Source organism: Mixophyes fleayi, chromosome 2, assembly GCF_038048845.1.
Source record: "Mixophyes fleayi isolate aMixFle1 chromosome 2, aMixFle1.hap1, whole genome shotgun sequence".
Lineage (NCBI taxonomy): Eukaryota > Metazoa > Chordata > Amphibia > Anura > Limnodynastidae > Mixophyes > Mixophyes fleayi.
The window spans coordinates 61,793,663-61,813,542 of NC_134403.1; the positions used below are offsets into that span (position 1 = coordinate 61,793,663).

The 19,880-nt window shown below is 39.8% G+C and overlaps 1 protein-coding gene across 7 annotated transcripts in view; it reads right to left on the reverse strand.

Annotated features, from left to right (window-relative positions):
* Positions 1-354: 354 nt before the first annotated feature.
* LOC142141024 (uncharacterized) overlaps positions 355-19,880 on the reverse strand; it is a 119,738-nt gene continuing 100,212 nt past the window's right edge. For 6 of the 7 annotated variants that reach the window (XM_075199090.1, XM_075199086.1, XM_075199088.1 and 3 more), the window contains 3 exons: positions 18,596-18,633; positions 17,762-17,796; positions 355-2,152 (listed from right to left, as the gene is read on the reverse strand). In XM_075199090.1, coding sequence (XP_075055191.1) covers positions 1,296-2,152; positions 17,762-17,796; positions 18,596-18,633 — 930 coding nt within the window. In that variant the 3' untranslated portion in view covers positions 355-1,295. The remainder of the gene's footprint in view (positions 2,153-17,761; positions 17,797-18,595; positions 18,634-19,880) is intronic. The other variant, XM_075199087.1, reaches the window with a different exon arrangement.

The following is a 19,880-nucleotide window of genomic DNA, read 5'->3' on the forward strand; positions in this document are numbered from 1 at the left end:
TTCAATGATAGTTACACCATGTTTCCAGTTTAAATAAGGGTAGGATAGTCCACACATCCTAATCCATTAACACACCTGTGCTCAACCCTTTACTTGTGCAGCCTTGCGCCTATACCCACCCGACTTGTGCACCCACAAACCCGTGCCAGCCATTGACATGTCCACCCAAGCACAAGATAATTGCTCCGTGTGGTATATTTCATAACATTTCATTTAGGAGGATGCTTTGTTTTAGATCCTGATTCTGTGAACATGAAAGATAGCCAGAGAATAACGGATCATGCGATCCAAAAATAGTTCAGGTTTTTTTTTAAATGTTTTTATTGAAAGTTTTTAACAGTACAAAATACAGACAGTGTCTTGTTTGTCTTTATTGTGAATAAAGCATATAAAATACAACAAAATAAAGTACATTCCCAATTCACAACTGAAATCTGAGACTGCATTACTGAGCCTCATAAAAAGACAAAAAGAGGATTGCAAATAACAGAGCAAAAGTCGACACTATACAACCTCTAGAAAAACCTAAAAAAACAGACAAGGAAAAAAGATAAGAGTTGAGGGTAGAAGAGGGTGTTAGAGGAATGGGCTTGGGGTGGGAAAGTCTGCTCATAAATCCCATAATCAGTAAAGACAGAAACTGCAAGTCTACCCCAAATTCCACAAATGTTATGCCATCATATAGGGCCTGTTTCATGTTCGGATGTACGTCCATTTGTGTACCGTATCTTGTTGGAATTCGCTCTACACATGCTCAGCAACGGACCTTACACCAATGAACGCAATTGTAAGTTATTCTTATCAAAACACAAATAACAGATTCTTTAAATTCCTCCCACAGCAGCCATGTGCCACAAAATTTGCAGCGATTATCATTCACAGTTGTTATGTTGTCCATGTAACTAAAAAAGTCAATGTGTGTACAATATGAGAGTGAGTTTGTACCAAATACATTTGCTTGCAGAGGTTTTAGACTATGATAAAATATGTTGCAGTGTGAAGGTTAACAATGATAAAAATAATAGTTAATGGCCATATTATACATGCTGCATCCAAATACTGATCTGCATTGTTACTTAATTGGATAAAAAGAAGCCACCCTCCAAACTTTCAAAGCACTCTTTGCATTTGTCCCCCTGCAGCATAACATGATTGTTTACCATCATACCTTAAAAATTAAACTGAAATGAAATTACGTGTACATCATACCCTATGCTTTAGTTCAAAAAGTATGGCCATTTAAATAATGTAGCCTAATCACATATTTGCTAAGGTGAACTATACATTTTAGAAAATTATTTTGTTTTTTTAAACCTTTTGCCCCCAGGCCCTTGATTTGGCACTTGGGAACGTACCTGGCTACGGGTGGACCGAGGAGTAATGGGTGGAAGAACAGAGGGAGAACTTGACCTCTGTGGCTCCTGATCACCCGTGCCAGATGTGTCACTATGGCCAATTACTACTGGGCCTTGGATCGCTTCATCTATAGGTGCTAGAGCAGAGGGAGCAGTAGACTCCTGTAGCTCTTGTTCACCCGTGTCAGATGCGTCACTATCCAAAATTTCTTGTGGGCCTTGGATCGCTTCATCTATAGGTGCTAGAGCAGAGGGAGCAGTAGACTCCTGTAGCTCTTGTTCACCAATGTCAGATGCATCACTATCCAAAATTTCTTGTGGGCCTTGCATTGTTTGAGCGATGGGTGCTAGAGACGTGGGAGCAGTTGACTCCTGCGACTCTTCAACTGAGTCAGATGTGACACTATGCCCCACTTTTTGTAAGCCTTGTACCATTTCAGCTTTCATATTTTTCAGCTCAAGCAACACTGCTTGCATGATATCATTTTGTGCCTCTTCGGCAGAGGCCAATCTTTCTTGTGCAGAGGCCAATCTAGATAGTGTTTCCTCAACACCTGCCAGAGCTTTTACTTGTTTTTCTTGCTCTGCAAGTTGTTTCTCTTGCAGTGCAATTTGTTGCCGCTGAGTCTCCAGAACTTTTTGGTTGAGCTCCATTGCTATAGCCCTGTCAGACTGCAGATCCTGGACAATTTTTGCAACTGAAGATGTCTGTTCAGGTGCTGGAACATCTGGCGATTCTATTGGAACATTCAGGGTTGCAGGTGGTGGTAGCTCGGCAACCTGTTCTTCTTCGACATCTATGGAAATGTGGGAGACAATGATACATTAAAACACTTTTACACTTTGTACATAAAGTGTTTATTGGGTTGGCTTTTTTTTGCTTTTCTTTAATATTGAAGAACAAAAGATACACAGGTTGATGTGATTATGGGTCAGAATAATAATAGAATTTATGCTAATTTTCTGTAAATAAACAAAAACAATATCCATGTTTGGGCAAACAAAATGTCCTTATCTGGTGTGATATTATTAAGTATTTAAAATACATTAAAATAATAATGCAAAATGTTCAGGTACAAAACAGACAGGCTGTGTTAGAGAAATGGATTTTATGGTGAGTAAAAAATTATTTTTGTTTGACCATGGTGTAAAGAATGAGAACTTGAAGCAAGGGCACATTAAATGCTAACTTATAAAGTTGATAGCTCCTCCCATACAATGTCCCTCCAATCTGGAGCCATCCTCCGTTTTAGAACAACGCACAGAGGACAGAGCCTAACTAGGTGTAATAGTAAAATACCTTTAACATAAATAAACAAACAGCCATAGCGAGGAAAGCAAGTGCAGCAATCCCCAACGGACTCAAAAAGAATGGATTTTACGGGGAGTAAAAATCTTTCCTGAAACTAGAGAACACTGCTAACACGGGGACATTCCAAAGCTGCCCTTCAGGGTAGGATTGCTCTAAGATGATGGTTTTCCACATCTTAATCATAGCCTGCGCAACCTTGTGTGAAAAATCCATGGCACAAAAATCAGTTTCAGTAGCTACGCCAAAGCCAGATGACTTAAAATATGGCACTGATGAGGACCCTTAATCAGAAGATCTGGACGAAGAGGCAACTATCCATCCTCCACCAAACCTGAAAGCTGACATAATGCAGAAAAGAAGATTTTTGTACTTACGTTAAATCTCTTTCTTCGATTCCATCTGGGGGACACTGCTACCATGGGGGTTGTCTGAGGGCGTTGGAGCTGGCACTTAAACAGTTAACAACTAAGTTTGCTGCTGCCCCCTCTGCAATCCCACAGACCTCAGTAATACTAAAGTCCCAAGAAAAAGGCTCAACAACACAACTAATAGGTAGAACAGCAAAAGGGAGGGAACGCAGTGTCCCCGAGATGGAATCGGAGAAAGAGATTTAACGTAAGTACAAAAATCTTTTCTCCTTCATCCACTCTGGGGGACACTGCTACCATGGGGACTTTCTAAAGTAGCCCCTAAGGGAGGGAATTCTCTGGTCTACTAGCTCGCAAAACACTGCAGCCGAAATTGGCGCCCGCAGATGCAAAAATTTTGAACTGGCAAAACCTCGTAAAGGTATGAACTGAAGACCAGGTCGCCACCCTACCCAGCTGCTCTGCAGATGCTCCATGGCGAGCAGCCCAGGAAGCCCACACCGCACAAGTAGAGTGCACCGTAAGAACCTGAGGCACAGGTAGATTTCTACACATAAGCAAGCTTGATCATAGATCTGATCCGACGAGCAATGGCCTGCTTGGTGGACGGCCAACCTCTCCTATGAAATTCGTAAAGAACAAAAAGAGAGTCAGTCCTGCAACCAGCAGAAGTCCTGTCCACATAAACCCCATAAAGCCCAGACCACGTCCAGACTAACAGAGGAAGAAGGCCCAGAAGGAGCAATCCTTTCTTAAAAGGCCGGAACCACTATCTCATGATTTAAATAAAAACCAGGAACCACCCTAGGCAAGACAGTAGGTACAGTCTTATGAACCATCCTATTCTCATGGAACACCAGATAAAGACCCCTACGGGACAAGGCTCCAAGCTCCGACACACGTTGGTAGATGCAATTGTCAGCAAAAACACCACCTTCCACATCAAGAAACGCAGATCAGTCGACTCCAGGGGTTCGAATGGAGGCCGCTGAAGAACCTCAATAACGAAGTTCAAATCTCCCGGGGCCAATGGAGAAACGTTGGGAAACTGAACATGAATAACACAGTAAAATATTCAGGTAATCCGCGCAATCTATCCAATTGCAGCCCTTCAAATCACAGTGCACAATCCCCTCAGCGTGCCTATACAACATATAATCTAAACAAAATTGTGAACAGAAAAAGCATAACAATCTCACATACTGAAATGCTCTTTTCCTTATTCAGCTCCAAAAAACAAGAAAATTTCATATCTACAGTCCTTACATTAAAACAACCCAATCACTCCGTAAATGGATGAAATATCACCATGTATTATTTGTTAAGGATAAATTGGGAGGGATAAGGAAATAAGTTATTTTATTATGTGAGACCTTTTTTCCTATTCCGTACTCCTTAGATATAATAGGACGGGAATTTACACCCTTAAAAGGTAAAGGAAGAGTTGTTTAGTTCTCTACACGAGGTGTTTGCATTATATTGTCTGATCACAAGGGCATATAAGGAAAAATGATGTCTGTTTTGTTTTTTCTGCTGTAAATATTATTTGTTCGAGTAAGTGTATACCCTTAAGGGGGTTTTAGGAATACTTCTTTTTCACGAGGTGTTCTCATCATTATATCTACACACGGGTTTAAAAGGATAGTGCTATTCCTTTAAAATTACATGGCAAAAACAGGTTGCACTATGTTTGTTTTATATTTGTTTTACATATCCATTTGATGAGTGAATACAGAGGAGCACACTGGATAAAGAGGAGCAAACACACCAAGGATATGGAATTTATCAAAGACTGAAAATATATGGACATTTAATTCCATTTATATCAGTATCTGCATTGTTTATCAATAGCGCCATTTCTGTTCACAATTTTGTTTAGATTATATGTTGTATAGGCACGCTGAGGGGATTGTGCACTGTGATTTGAAGGGCTGCAATTGGATAGATTGCGCGGATTACCTGAATATTTTATTGTGTTCTAGTTTGTTTTCCCCTTTTGGGTTATTCTGCAGCAATCAATATGTTTAGTTTTAAAGAAAACCGAAAATCTCAACTAGAATATTTTCTCAAACACTACAAGAGTAGGGATGATTCCTAATACTTTGAAGATGATCTGGAGGGTATGATGCATAGGTTGGAGAAATCACTTATGAAAGAAAGCAAAACGTGGTGGGAGATCATCACATTAGAAAAATATCTAGCGGAAGAAATGATCCCCCGGGGTTTGAGATTAATTAAAACCCCATAATTCAATAGTGATTCTGAAGATTTTACAGAAAAATGGAATAGAACCCTCACTAATTGTTCCGTTTCACTAATGGAACTTATTATTTGTGAGAGAAAAAAGGAGTTAATATTAGTGAATGAGGAAATTGAAACACTGAGATCTCTCATTTCTCCAATTTGGAGGATTTTAAAGAATTAGAAGAGAATATAGTACCTAGAATTAAAAAACAGGAAAAGGAAATTATGGAAAGGAAATTTAAAAAACTGAAGAGAGATAAGGAAGATAGTGGCAAAATGGGACATTCACTCCATCTTAAAACTGCTTATATTAGGGAAGGAAAAAAATCCAAAAAAGATCAAGGAGGGAGAATTGAGTACCCATTTTTTCCCCAGAAGGTTGAAGGTCAAGATAATGTATATAGGAGAAATAGGAGAGAAAATTGGGATAAATCTTTTTATGAAAAGACACCGTATGTGAGACCATCATACAGGTCATCTCCCCCTAGGCGTGAACATTATTCCCCATCTAGACTGAGCCAGAAGGAAAGAGAAAATGAATGGCAAACAGTAGGGAAGACACGTAGGAGGTATAGAACGAATGAAAAGACACATAGAAGAAATTCAGTCCGGGATGGGGAATTTCGAAATGTAGAAAGAAGACATGAAGCACAAAGATCTAGAGATAGGTCGGGGTTCACCCACCAAAATAGATATGAAACCCTGGGAAGGCAAAGGTTTTTTTTAGGAAAATCAGATCTATAAATAAAAAAGGTAATCAAAAAAGAAAAAGGGGAAAAAGAGGGGGGAAGATACGTCCGGTGAAGAAAACCGAAAGAAAAAGGGTAGATAAAAAGGATAAGAATGAATCCCAAGGGGACGTGAAAATATATAATCTTAGTTCCCATACCCTTACTTCAGATGAAAGTAGTGTCCTTAAAAAAGGACTGAAATTTGCACCTGATAGCAAACCCAATCCTTTTGACGTGTTTATAGATTTGCAAAAATTTGTTAGAAAGTTATCTTTGAATTTTTTTTTTAAGAAGAAAGGGAATGAAAACATAGGGATTGATCAAATACAGGAGAATAAGGAGATATCAAGCTTCAAAAAGAAATCCACGTTCTTTCCTACTTATTGTAAAGGTCCGTGGGTAGAAACCTTCGAAAAATTAGTCCAAAGGGACTTGCAAAAAGTGGGAATGAAGACTCATACACACAGGAGGAATTTAAATGTGACCAATAAGGAAAGGAAGGCTTTAAAAGATCTTCGGTCAAATGAAAAAATTGTTATCAAACCAGCGGATAAAGGGGGGAGCGTGGTAATACAGGACAAAATTAAATATCAAGAAGAATTAGACCGTCAGTTAGGAGAGGAAAAAACGTATAAAAAATTAAGGGGTAATCCCTCAGATAGTATTCAGAAGAAGTTACTTTTATATGTGGATAAATATCTTCAGAAAGGGATTTTGACTAACCAAATAAGAGAGTATATTATCATCAAGAACCCTTCAATTCCGGTGATATATACTCTACCTAAGGTGCATAAAAATGCAACATGCCCTCCAGGTAGACCCATAGTAGCAGGAATTAATTCCATTACCTCCAATCTGTCTGAGGTGTTGGATAGCTATTTACAAAAGTTTATGCCCTCTATTAAAGCATACTTAAAAGACACTATGGATATTCTGAGGAAGCTCGAAAATGTTATATGGGATGATACCTACACGCTAGTGACTGCGGATGTAGGTTCATTGTATACTGTTATAGATCATGAGAGGGGAGTGGAAGCTGTGAAACATTTTTTAAATGCTTCCAATATGACTCAGGATGAGCAGGATTTTATTATAGAGGGCATACAATTGATATTGAAAAACAATTTCTTTTGGTATGAGGATTGCTTTTATTTGCAACTACAGGGGACTGCCATGGGAACCATATTCGCCCCCAGCTATGCTAACATCTTTATGGGCTGGTGGGAGGAAAATTATGTTTGGAGAAATCCCACAGCGGGGGCAAGTCTGGTTTCCTGGCATCGTTTCATCAATGACATTTTGTTTATATGGAAGGGGGACAATACGTCTTTAGTGGATTTTTGTAATCAACTAAACAATAATCCCCTTAACATTAATCTGACCTTTAATGTTAGCAAACAGGAAGTACAATTTTTGGATTTAAGTATATATATTCACGAGGGAAGACTATTAACCAAGAACTACAATAAACCCCCACGATGCCAACTCCTTCATTCCCACTAATAGCAATCATTATGTAAGATGGATAGAAAATATTCCCTTAAGTCAATTTCAGAGGGTTAGATGAAATTGTACAGAAATCAATACTTACCAAGAACAAGCAGAAATACTAAAGGGTAAATTTTTGGAAAAGGGATATCAAGAGGAAAAACTCAATGGAATAGTTGTTAAAGTTCAGGAGATGAATAGAGAAGAACTACTAATTCCTAGGGAAAAGAATGTCAACAAGAAGGGTTTCTCTAGTGCTTTAGACTGTAACATACCATTTATTACGAAATTTAATACACAGTATAGAGAAGTTGAAAAGATTGTGAAACACCATTGGTCTATTTTGAGAAATGATGAGGATCTAAAAGATTTCATTCAGACCCACCCTAGGTTCATATATAAAAAAGCAGCTACATTGAAGAATCTTCTAGTTAGAAGCACGATCACCCAACCACAAAAAAATCTTCAGAAAAATAGAGGTTTTTTTCAGTGTGTAGCCTGCAAACATACAAAGAACTCTACAAAAAATTTTTTAGAGGTTGTATCTAACTCTAATGGATATATCCACAAAATTAATGATTTCATCACATGCAACACCAAAAATTGTATTTATTTAGTTGAATGCATATGTGGCCAACAATATATAGGCCGGACGGGCCGGCGATTAAAAGAAAGATGGAGCGAACATGTGAGAAACATTAAAAAAGGTCAGGAAAATCATTCATTATCGCTCCATATAAAAGATCACAACCAATGTAACATCAGCTCCATCAAAATGTTCTGCGGATTCAAAAGAGTGGAGGGACATTGGCGAAAGAAGGAATCCCTTAGTGATTTAGCTAAAGCAGAAATGGAATTAATATACACCATGGGAACTTTAGTTCCTAACGATCTAAACACTGATTTTGAGATGAAATGGTTTTTAGAGGAATAGAGATGTGATGGCTTTAATATAGATCAAGGAAGTCCATCTGATTGTTGTTGGGAGGGATAAGGAAATAAGTTATTTTATTATGTGAGACCTTTTTTCCTATTCCGTACTCCTTAGATATAATAGGACGGGAATTTATCCTTAACAAATAATACATGGTGATATTTCATCCATTTACGGAGTGATTTGGTTGTTTTAATGTAAGGACTGTAGATATGAAATTTGCCTGTTTTTTGGAGCTGAATAAGGAAAAGAGCATTTCAGTATGTGAGATTGTTATGCTTTTTTATTATTAATTTTTATATTTTATTTTTTATTCTTGTTCTAATGAACCAGACACCTATTGTGAGGATACATGGTAATATACTATCTTTCTGTTTATTCCAGTGTTTTACGCAGATCAATGGGGGTTTTATATATATATTTTTAGGTAATTGACCCATTGGAATATGTAATTATGTCCTTTGTATATGAAGGAGGAATGTGGGTTTCATGCTCACCTGCTAGTCTTAATGAGGAGTGCTTTAATCAGCACCTTCTAAACATAAGAATATTGTTGGTATATATATATATTTTTTTTTATTACTTTCTTTACCATTGGTTTTAGGATATGTCCATGGGGTTTGTTTATTCCTTTTTTTGAAGTCACATCTTGTATTGCCGTTTAGCGATATGAATGTTTAGAGAGATCAAACCGCGGATATTGTAAAGATGTATATGATTGGACCGTACTCCGGATAAAGGACTGTCACTTTGTCAACTCACTATGCCTGGATAAAGATTTTTGAATCGAAACGCGTCGGCAGTGAGTGACGTCAGACGCTCCAACGGGGATCTGTATGGTGTGAAGACTCTGCTCCCTCGGAAGTCAGCTATCTCAGGGGTTTTGCCCGGGACACTCCATGCTGAGTGATATAACATCACGCTCACTGATTTCCGGAAAGGGGTAAGAGGCCACCCATCCTCGGTGTAGGAGCTTGTTTATGACGGCCTCGTTTTTATGTGTTTATAATAAATTGTCTGAGGATTTTACACTATGGAGCATTGTTCTTTCTCCTTATTTTTATAACGGACGAGTGGAATCTGATGGTTCGTATCAGGATTATAAAAGAAGATCTAGATACTTCGTGACACGCCTGATTATTATTTGGCTCTAGTGAGTGCACACCCTTAAGGGGTAAAGGAAGAGTTGTTTAGTTCTCTACACGAGGTGTTTGCATTATATTGTCTGATTACAAGGGCATATAAAGGAAAAATGATGTCTGTTTTGTTTTTTCTGCTGTAAATATTATTTGTTCGAGTAAGTGCATACCCTTAAGGGGGTTTTAGGAATACTTCTTTTTCACGAGGTGTTCTCATCATTATATCTACACACGGGTTTAAAAGGATAGTGCTATTCCTTTAAAATTACATGGCAAAAACAGGTTGCACTATGTTTGTTTTATATTTGTTTTACATATCCATTTGATGAGTGAATACAGAGGAGCACACTGGATAAAGAGGAGCGAACACACCAAGGATATGGAATTTATCAAAGACTGAAAATATATGGACATTTAATTCCATTTATATCAGTATCTGGATTGTTTATCAATAGCGCCATTTCTGTTCACAATTTTGTTTAGATTATATGAACATGAATAACCCCTTGAAGGAAAGTACAAACGTCAGGGAGGAAAGCCAACTGGCGCTGAAAGAAAATAGAAAGCGCAGAGACCTGCACCTTTAAAGAACTCAGTCTTAGTCCAATCCTGAAGAAAGACCAGAAAACGGCTAATCTGAAAAAGGTAGGGTTATGACACTTCTTCCCTACAGTACATAGATCCTCCACACCCTGTAATAGATCTTAGACGATACCGGCTTCCGAGCCTTTATGAGGGTCTGCACTACCCTGGAAGAGAACCTCCTCGACCGTCAGAAGTTGGCTTCAACAACCACGCCATTAAAGCCAGCCGAGGCAAGTGCGGATGGTGTAAATGGTTCTTGACTGAAAAAACCCCCAGCCTGACTCTTCCACTAGCAGCAAGATGTTGGCGAATCAGAGCCAACCAAGTCAATTCGGTGCCACCAGAATGATCAGAAAACTTTCCAATAGTACCCGTCTTAGGACCTGAGGAATCATCGGAATAGGTGGAAAGTGATATCCTAAACAGAAGTCCAACCTCATAGACATTACCTCCACAGCCAGAGAATCTGGAACCTAGTGATCCAGATCTGGCAGGCCCATTTCCAAACTAACTCCTGAAACACCTGAGAATGCAGTTCTCATTCTCCCGGAAGTATTGCATGCTTGCCGAGATAATCCGCTTCTATTTGTTCACTCCGGGAATAAACACTACCGAAATCGCTGGAACAAATTTCTCCACCCACAAGAAGACCTGTTCCGCTACCTGCATAGCTTCTGCACTTCTTGTTCCTCCTTGGTAATTTACATATGCCACTGCAGTGAGATTGAAGGATTGGAGGCGGACTGCTTTACCTTGAAGGAGAGACTGAGCTCCCTGGAGGGCTAACAGCATGGCTCTTAGCTCGAGAACATCTATGGGCCGAAGCGCCACCCTGTCTTTCCAAAGACCCTGGAGACGAAGCTGGAGAACAACAGCTCCCGAGCCCTTCACACTGGCATCTGTGGTCACCAGAATCCAAGACCACAGGACAAAAGATCGGCCCATCATCAGAAGCTCTTGAACTGGCCACCATTTCAGAGGTTGACAATCTCCCTGGAGAGTCTGATTCGTTGGGTCACCAGATGAAAAAGGGGGACATGACCAATGTCTTAGTAGATTCCACTGGAATGTGCGAGAGTGGAAACAACTGTATGGGATGGTTTCGAACATCAACCTAAGAATCCCCATGCCCAAGCACATGGAAGGACCACGGTGACTCAGGATTAACCGTACAGAGAGTTGTAGGGATCTGTAGAGAAGGTTCTGAAAAAAAAAAAAAAACCTTCTGAAAAGTGGTGTCCATTATTAATCCTAGAAACCTCATCCTCTGTGAGGGCATCAACTGGGATCTGGAATAATTAATTATCCAACCGTGTTGCTCCAGAATTCGAATATATATATATATATTTACATATATACATATTGTAACAAAGGGAGGCATTTATCTGACAAGATGCAGAGAAAGTATACAAGCAGAATAAAACATTGGCGCAGTTATGCACCTAGATTGAGGTTAAACTAGGTAAAAACTTATGTGTAGTTTAAAGTTTGGTTGACTTACATGATTTGAAACCTCCTTCCACTCAGCAAACAGACAGGGTGTGTCTGTTAGTGCAAACAGAGCCAGTGATGGGCGTTTCCTCTTAAAGAGAAGGTGTGTTTGTCACCTGCCCATCAAGCTAAGGCTGGGGGAGGAGTATCATGTATAAAAGCTTGATTGTGTCATTTGTTCACTGAGACCAACGCTGGGGAAGCTGGCTGGTTTTGAGATAGCTGGTCTATGTCTAGCTAGCGTTTAGGGTCTCCAAGAATTGCTGTGAAATTCATACGGTGTCAAAACATTTTAACCATCCTGACAATAAAGCTGCATAAAAAGAAGAAGTTGTTCGCGTGTGCTTCAGCAGTAGCAGGCTTTTGCCACAAAATAAATATATATATATATATATATATATACACACACACATACACACAGAATAATCCTCACAATAGGAGAATCTCAACAATAAATTGATAACTATGTGAAGGAATTGGTAAATATTCTACAGAAATCTATTTGTACAGATATGTGTAAGGCAAAACTGATGTAAGGTACTCATCCCTCCAGAACCATCTCTAGGGCAGAGTACCCGCAGATAGAGAACAACCTGTCAGACAGACACAGTCTACTGCTGATAGAGAGCAGCCTGTCAGTTACACACAGAATACTGCTGATCAGTGGCAGGGATACCTGTAGTACCCACAGACAGAGAGCAGCCTATGAGTCACACACAGTATATACTGCTGATAGAGAGCAGCCTGTCAGTCACACTCAGTATATACTGCTGATGGAGAGCAGCCTGTCAGTCACACTCAGTATATACTGCTGATCAGTGCTTGTGAAGTAAAACTGCTCAGGAGTTTGTTCAACTGTCAACTGTCCAGGTCCGTGAATTGGCTTAAAGGAACAGACCAATGTGTGAATGGAGAGCAGTACTATAGGAAAATGGCATGATGCCCCTCAGTTTTTAGATGTTATTTTTTTAAAAAGAAACAGACAGGTCATAAACAATCAGACCACAGAGATAATAGATAGTATAACCACGTTTGTTTTGATCCTGGCTAATGCCTCAAAACAGTATGGAAAATAATCCATGAATAATAAAATTATGTCTCATAATCATTGAGTACACACTCATGTAAAATACTGTCTCCATTAACTTTAGATCCTTCTATAATAAAACTCTAAACTGTAGGTAGATATATATTACAGTTATAGTCTATTACCACAAGGAGCCTCGTTAACTAGTTATTCCCCAGTGGGGCACTTAGCTGCTGAGGACAGTGTCACACTGAGCACAAACGGGCCCCTGGTCTCTTTACCCCACAGATAATCTGACAGGTATTGCGAACAGGTATAAAATTCTGCACAATAATTCTTGTTCTTATAAGACAATATATTTCTTTTTTTTTTTTTTAAGAAATACAGATTAGGCAACTTTCACAGATAAAAATACAGTAAAATAATTACTAGTTCCGACTCTGGCTAACAGCCTCAAAACAGTAATATAAATATCTGTGGTAATAATAATGTAAAAGTGGAAGATATTGTATAAAATCACCTAAGTGCAGATAGTCTAGTTATCACCCTATATGCCTTTTGTAAACACATATTATATATATATATATATATATATATATATATATATATATATATATATATATATATATATATATATATATATATATATATCACAAATAGATACAAGTGGCGCTATGACACTGCACCAGTAGATTAATATTAGAGTCCAATATCTTGAAATGATTCCTTCTTAAGTAACACTTCCCCTGTGCGGGCGGCTGCCAATCCTCTGTAGCAAGCGGTGTAGCAGGGATAAACCTGTGTTTGCTCCTGATGAAGTCTGTTTTACAGACGAAACGCGTTGAGTATTTGCTGCTACACTACCATCGCTGATCAGATAGGCTTGTCATCTGCTTCTGGATGTGTAAGTTACTACTTTTTTTAATAAACTTGACTTTTTTGGATACTACATCTGTGTCCTTTCGTGTATTGAGGTAACCACTTGGATAATCAAGGTTGGTTGAAGATTGACTACACCCTCACAGTCCACAGGATAATCCTACAGATAAGCCATTTAACTTCTGGCTTCTGGTACGCATACATCTTCATTGGTGTGACCTGTTTGTGTATATATCTTCCTGAATGTTATCTGGCCTTGTGTGATCTATCATCTTATGAACTAATCATATTTACTCTAGACATTGTTGATATCCACATGGTGGGAAGCTCTGGCTTATCCATTTCTGGTGGTTTGGTTCCTTCTTTGGATATTTCCACTTGGCTTAATTAACCCGCCATACTACACTATTGTGCGCCTCCTCCTCAATGAAGAGAAGTCAGCAGCAGATGGATTCTCCATTATTTCATTCAGGAGTCCCTTTGAGGTAAACTCTAGCTGAATTTTCCCGCCTTTGGAGCGTACCAATCAGCAGGGGGGTCTCCTTTACACTACCAGCAATGGTGTTTTCTTTTTTTAATATATATTCCCTATGGGGTACTTAGCTGACACAAGGAGGAATTGTGAGAAGCCAGCAGCAGTAGAACTCTCTGAGGTGCCTCTGAAGTCCGACTGCGATGACAGGAAAAGGTGCGAATATCTTCCGCCTCGGAGCATACCACTGACAGCTGGAGAGTCTCTCACTCACTCCCCGCTGTCTGATGGTTCAAACGCCCATAGAAAGAAAAGGGCGGGAAAATCTCCATCCTCGGGATCTTCCACTGAGCAGCCGGCAGTCTTAAACTACTTCCGGCTGTCTTCTTTGTCATAAATAAAACCTCGGACAGTTCAATCATGTGAGCATATATTGTGCCTCTCCTATTGCTCATTCGGGAGTCCTTTCGCATCCACAACACCTCCTGCGGCTATAGAAATCCAAGCCCCCCCTCCGCCTCAGCAGGGGACTTGGTATCTCCCAACCTGTCCGGTCCTCAGACGGAGTGCAACACTCTCTGCCTTATGGCAGTGTCGGACCCGCCGGGACAGTGATGACAGGCGCTTAGCGCTGTCACCGCTCACTAAATACCACACAAATCGTGGTTTCTTTTTTTTTTTTTTTTATTTAAAAAAACCTTCTTTCTTCTTAAAGGAACGGAACTTTGTTCCATTATAGATATTGATGAGGAAAAAAATGTTAACATTAAAACCTCACCTACACTCATTTGAAAACTAATAAGAAATAATAAAGCTAACACTAAACAGCAGGTATTGCTAAGCAGTACCAAACGCAGCCCAACTCCTTGGGCACTTAGACATAACTGAGGTCTGTGGGATTGCAGAGGGGAGGAGTCAGCAGCAAACTTAGTTGTTAACTGTTTAAGTGCCAACTCCAACGCCCTCAGACAACCCCCATGGTAGCAGTGTCCCCCAGAGTGGATGAAGGAGAAAAGACAGGTAAAGTTCTCCCGGCATCCGCCAAACCCATATTCGCCCATCTGAATGCCAAACAGAGAGACATGATTCATCACTCCACAGAACTGCTCCACAGTACAGTGTCGGTGTGCTTTACACCACTCCATCCGACGCTTGGCTTAGGTCTTGGTGATGTAAGGCTTGCATGCAGCTTCTGGCCATGGAAACGAATTCCATTAAGCTCCCGTCGCACAGTTTTTGACCCCGCTCTGTAATTTTGTGTGGTCTTCCACTTTCTAATTGAATACAAGCATTCCACATTCACTTACAGTTGAATGTGGAATGCTTGAGTACCACGCTTGAAGTCACTGAGCTCTTCAGCATACAAATGTATGCAAATGGAAACTGCATGTCTCCTAATCTAGGGGTTGATAACACTAAAAAGTGAACCCTTAACACACTACTAGTACACCAGGGGGTAAATGTATTAATGTAAATGTATTAATGTCCGGATTCTTCAACTCCGGCGTGTTCAGCGTCTTCGGCGATTAAATTTAAAGCGGCGCTGCATTGTAAAGGGAATTTTCCCTTTACACCTCAGGTGTAAGGAAAAGTATTATCTAAAGCACACTATGAGATGGTGCACAGAAAGGAGACAAACTGGAGAAAATGTCTGCAGCTGTGGTGGAGAAAGCCAGCGGAAAAAGGAAGCCCTGCCCCCCTAGAGTGTGTACACTTAGGCGCTTCCTGAGTTCCCCTTATGGATACCATCAAACACTCACTGTGTGCTAGTAATGTAGCCGCTGCAGCTGAACTCTCCGTCAAAGATCTTATTGGGCGGTTGTCCTATGGCTGAGCTGTTCTCTTTATACAAGATCTGCTCGTTTCCAAGGTGATGACAGAAAGCCGCTCCGGCGCCCCACACTTTAATATTTCCACTGTGGACACCCATACCACAAATCCCCTGCCTTCTGTACAACGCATACAGTGAAGGGACTGAGAAGAGACATCTGCCTTAATATTTGGTGTGATGGAAGCTGACCTGCTACTCAGAGAGTGAGTAGCCGATAGAGTAATGGCAATAGAAAATTTGAAAATGAAAATAAAAAAGGATAAAAATACAGGGCATAGAGCCTTAAAAGGAAAACACCCTACTTCAAAGGCACGTTAACTAAAAAACAGAGGATGGTTACAGATGGGAGGGACACTGCTCCAAGTCCACCTACTTTACCCCATGCTAGCAGTGTCCCTCAGTGGCAGCACCCAGCTCCTAATCTGACATATTCTTTGCTTTGTTATAAAGCAGAGAATAAGACTGAATGGGAGCAGTGACTTCCATGCCACAAGACTCTATATGCACATGGCAGCAAGTCACACAGCACACCACAGGAGGAGTGCAGTGTGCTCTCTCTCCTTCCACACTGTGGGCTCCTGTTGTAGCAGTGGGTGAGGAGTGAGAGACTTGTGGAGAGGCCTGGGGGCATATAGGGGAGGTGTGGCGCATACATGGAGGTCTGAGGGGTATGTGGAAAGGCCTGGGGGCATGTGTGGAGGTTTGAGGGGCATGTGTGGAGGTCTGACTGACATGTTAGTAGGTGTGAGTGGAATGTGGGGGAGTTTTGGGGTACATGTGGAATGTTAGGGCTTGTGGGTGCATTTTGTGGAAAGTAGGAGTCTTTGGTCATATGTGAGGACATTTTGGGATGAATGATGACTGCCGAGGCAGTTTTCAACTGTTTTTTTCATTCTTGAAATTAAGGTTAATGTGCGGCCCTTTGGAAGGTTGGAGAACAGCACATGCAGCCCTAGAAGTATATCTGGTTGCCCATCACTGGTCTGAAACGTACTTTTATATTCTTGTCCCACATACCAGATATAATATGATTTTATAAAATACAACATATATGACACAAAAATCAGTTAATGTTCATGTATAAGGTTTCACGGAACAGCTAGCCAGAGAACAGGCAGCGGGGGGCATGCAGCAGAACAGGATGAGGTAAAGCTGGTCAAATACTTTTATGATGTGGAGGTGGATGAGGGGCTCCCTGTACATGGTTTAGGTTGTCAAGATTGCAGCCATTATGAGGATGAAATAGTTCATAAACTGGGTAGCTTGGGATATTCCCTCCTGCGATGTTCCTGATTATTCACTCCAATGTGAAAACAAGAAGTTACAGGACTAGATATTATATAAACATAATGGGGTGGACACGGTGGAATGATGTTTCACTTTAGAGGGTATGCGCAGAGCCTTTTAAGTCCTGCAAAACAAATTTATTTTTATATCTCATCTGCGGTGTCAGTGGCTGAGTGTCGCTTTCAGCTAAATGCCTTTTGTGCCATTCAGATGCATTTTATACAGGAAAAACACATCTATATGGATGCAAAAACCAAAGTCAATATTTCATATATCATTTTTAAAGACATTCCTCTTACAAATCATTAAGCACTTATATGAGTCCCTAACTATAAGTACCTTAGGAGTGATAGCAGGCAGCACTTTGAATAAACTTGCGCTGTCACAGAAGACCATGCAGAACATTGGCACAGAGCTGCTTCAACAAACTGGACCAGGGGGCACATCTGTACAATAAATATACTGTGGGTCGCTACACTTATTATAGGTCATTACAATGTCCGAAATCATAATTTCTCATACCTGCGGATATTTGGGTGATACAGCAAATATAATAATTGCAAAAAGAAAAATTAAATGTATATCTGTGAAAAGTGCGGTTACTTGAGGATCTCTCACCTTTACCATTTGTATCATCAAATGTAACTTTCTTCCTGTAACAGAAAACAAACACTGTATAAAGCCCCATATAATTTAAATGAGAGATACCACTTACATAATTTAACCACAAAGACTCGGCTTGATACCAGGTGATTAAAACTAACAAAAATATCACATAAAAGTTTCCTAAGAATAGTGAATACATAGAAGTATTACCGTTTATAATAAGGTTTTGTTCATGAAGGAAAAGAATAGAATAATTTTCACCTACTGGTCACCAATATAAATGAATATTGCATATTGGGAGAGACTGGCGCCACTGAGTTCACATGAACTTGTCTGAGTTCACTGTCACTAGCGATTAAAAACTCAAGGCTTAAGCCAGTGGTCTCCATCATGAATGTACTTTTGTGTATCATATATAGCATATACCAGGTCTGTGTCCAGCACCATTCACTTGACTGTAACTGCACTGTTGTATAGGTCTACTGTATGTAAGACTTTATATCTAAGTCAACAGGTTCTCTAAGGTAGCGTGTAAACTGTATTTGTAAGTAAGGTCTTGTGTTCATGATAACAGAGTAAGTATGGGTGAATAGTTTGCCCTCACTAGTAATACAATGCGGCTATGTTGGTGATAGAATTGTGTTCATGGATTGCGACATGGATTTTCTAACAGTTTTGTGTTTTATCTAAGTGGTGTATACCTGGTCAAAGAAGGAAAAGCCACACAAGTATCGCTCGCAGGCTTCTCACTGGGACACATAATGTCTGTCTGCAGAGACTCTGTCTAAGGATCAGCATGATACAATGAGATGGCAGGAAGAATACATAGGAAATCTGTCATTTTACCTTGCTGAACTGGGAGTTCCTCTTCTCTTTATCTTTTTCTTAAAAAAAGAATTAAAAATAGTAAGTAAAATTATATAAAAAAACAAAACATGTTTTTCAATGGTTAATGTCTTTTTTTTAACTGGAAATAAGATTATTGAGTTTTATAACATTTTCTGGGGGTACAGAAAAAAAAACCAAGGGAAGGGAAGGTGAAGACATAGATCAGGGGGGATGGGGTACATAATGGGCATGGAACACAACCATACATCATAAAACACAGGCAAGCTACATATTCATCTTTCTAAAGCGGTTAATGTCTTTTTAAATGTTTATTTTCTTTATTAATAGCAAGACACACTTTTTGCAATGTGCTAGTTAAGCCAGGAAAGTCTGGATGGAAATATGAATGACCAAGATAGTGGATCAGAAAGCCAAACTAAGTGGATTCCTTTGAATCTGTTAAAAACGTATGCAAATAGAAACAATTTTGAGTTCATTAGTTCTGAGTAGATTGTTCAACAAATAAGATGTGGCCCTCCCTAAATATTGTGTTTTGTGGCATTATTTATTTTTTATATAGTACCGTGTTTTAGTATAGCTATCACAATATCTACAACCTATTTACAGTATTCTGATGCACAAAGGTGGAACCCAATAGCTGGTGGCCACATAATAATCAGAGACAGCAGTTAGAGACCTAAGCATTAGTTCTGTACATGAGTAAACCATCTAGAGGTTATCAGCAACTGTGGTCAAAGTTAATGGCAGAGATTTTGTATCCAGGAGAACCAAAGGATAATCAGGAGCCAATGTCAAAGTTAATTCCAAATATTCAGTACACAGTGGGACCAGTGAATTATCTGTTGCCATGGTCAGAGTTAATGCTAAAGCTTCAGTACAATAATGAAATGCCAGAGAACAACAGTAAAAGTCGCCAATTATTATGCAAGAGCTGAGCCTACAAAGTCTCTCTGCTCAATGCACATGCTCCATCAGTGCCCACATTACTAGGTCAGCCGTACTTCTCTGCACAACACTTAAAACCCCGGCAGCACTCGGGACAATTGCAAACAACGTCTCCTGCATTTTAAACATGAAGCCAAAGCCCTGAAAGTCTGCGACATATCTGCAAGCAAGATGTCCATAGAAACTGGCTCTCCCAGCATAACTAGGGTAAATTTGGCTGGATACAAACTGCTGAAGTTTGTGGCAATAGCCTCCAGTCCCATGTGGTAATTGTGTAAATTGGCCATATCTTTACAAAGCAGACCCCCGAGATGAAAAAAATAGTGAAAATGTCTGT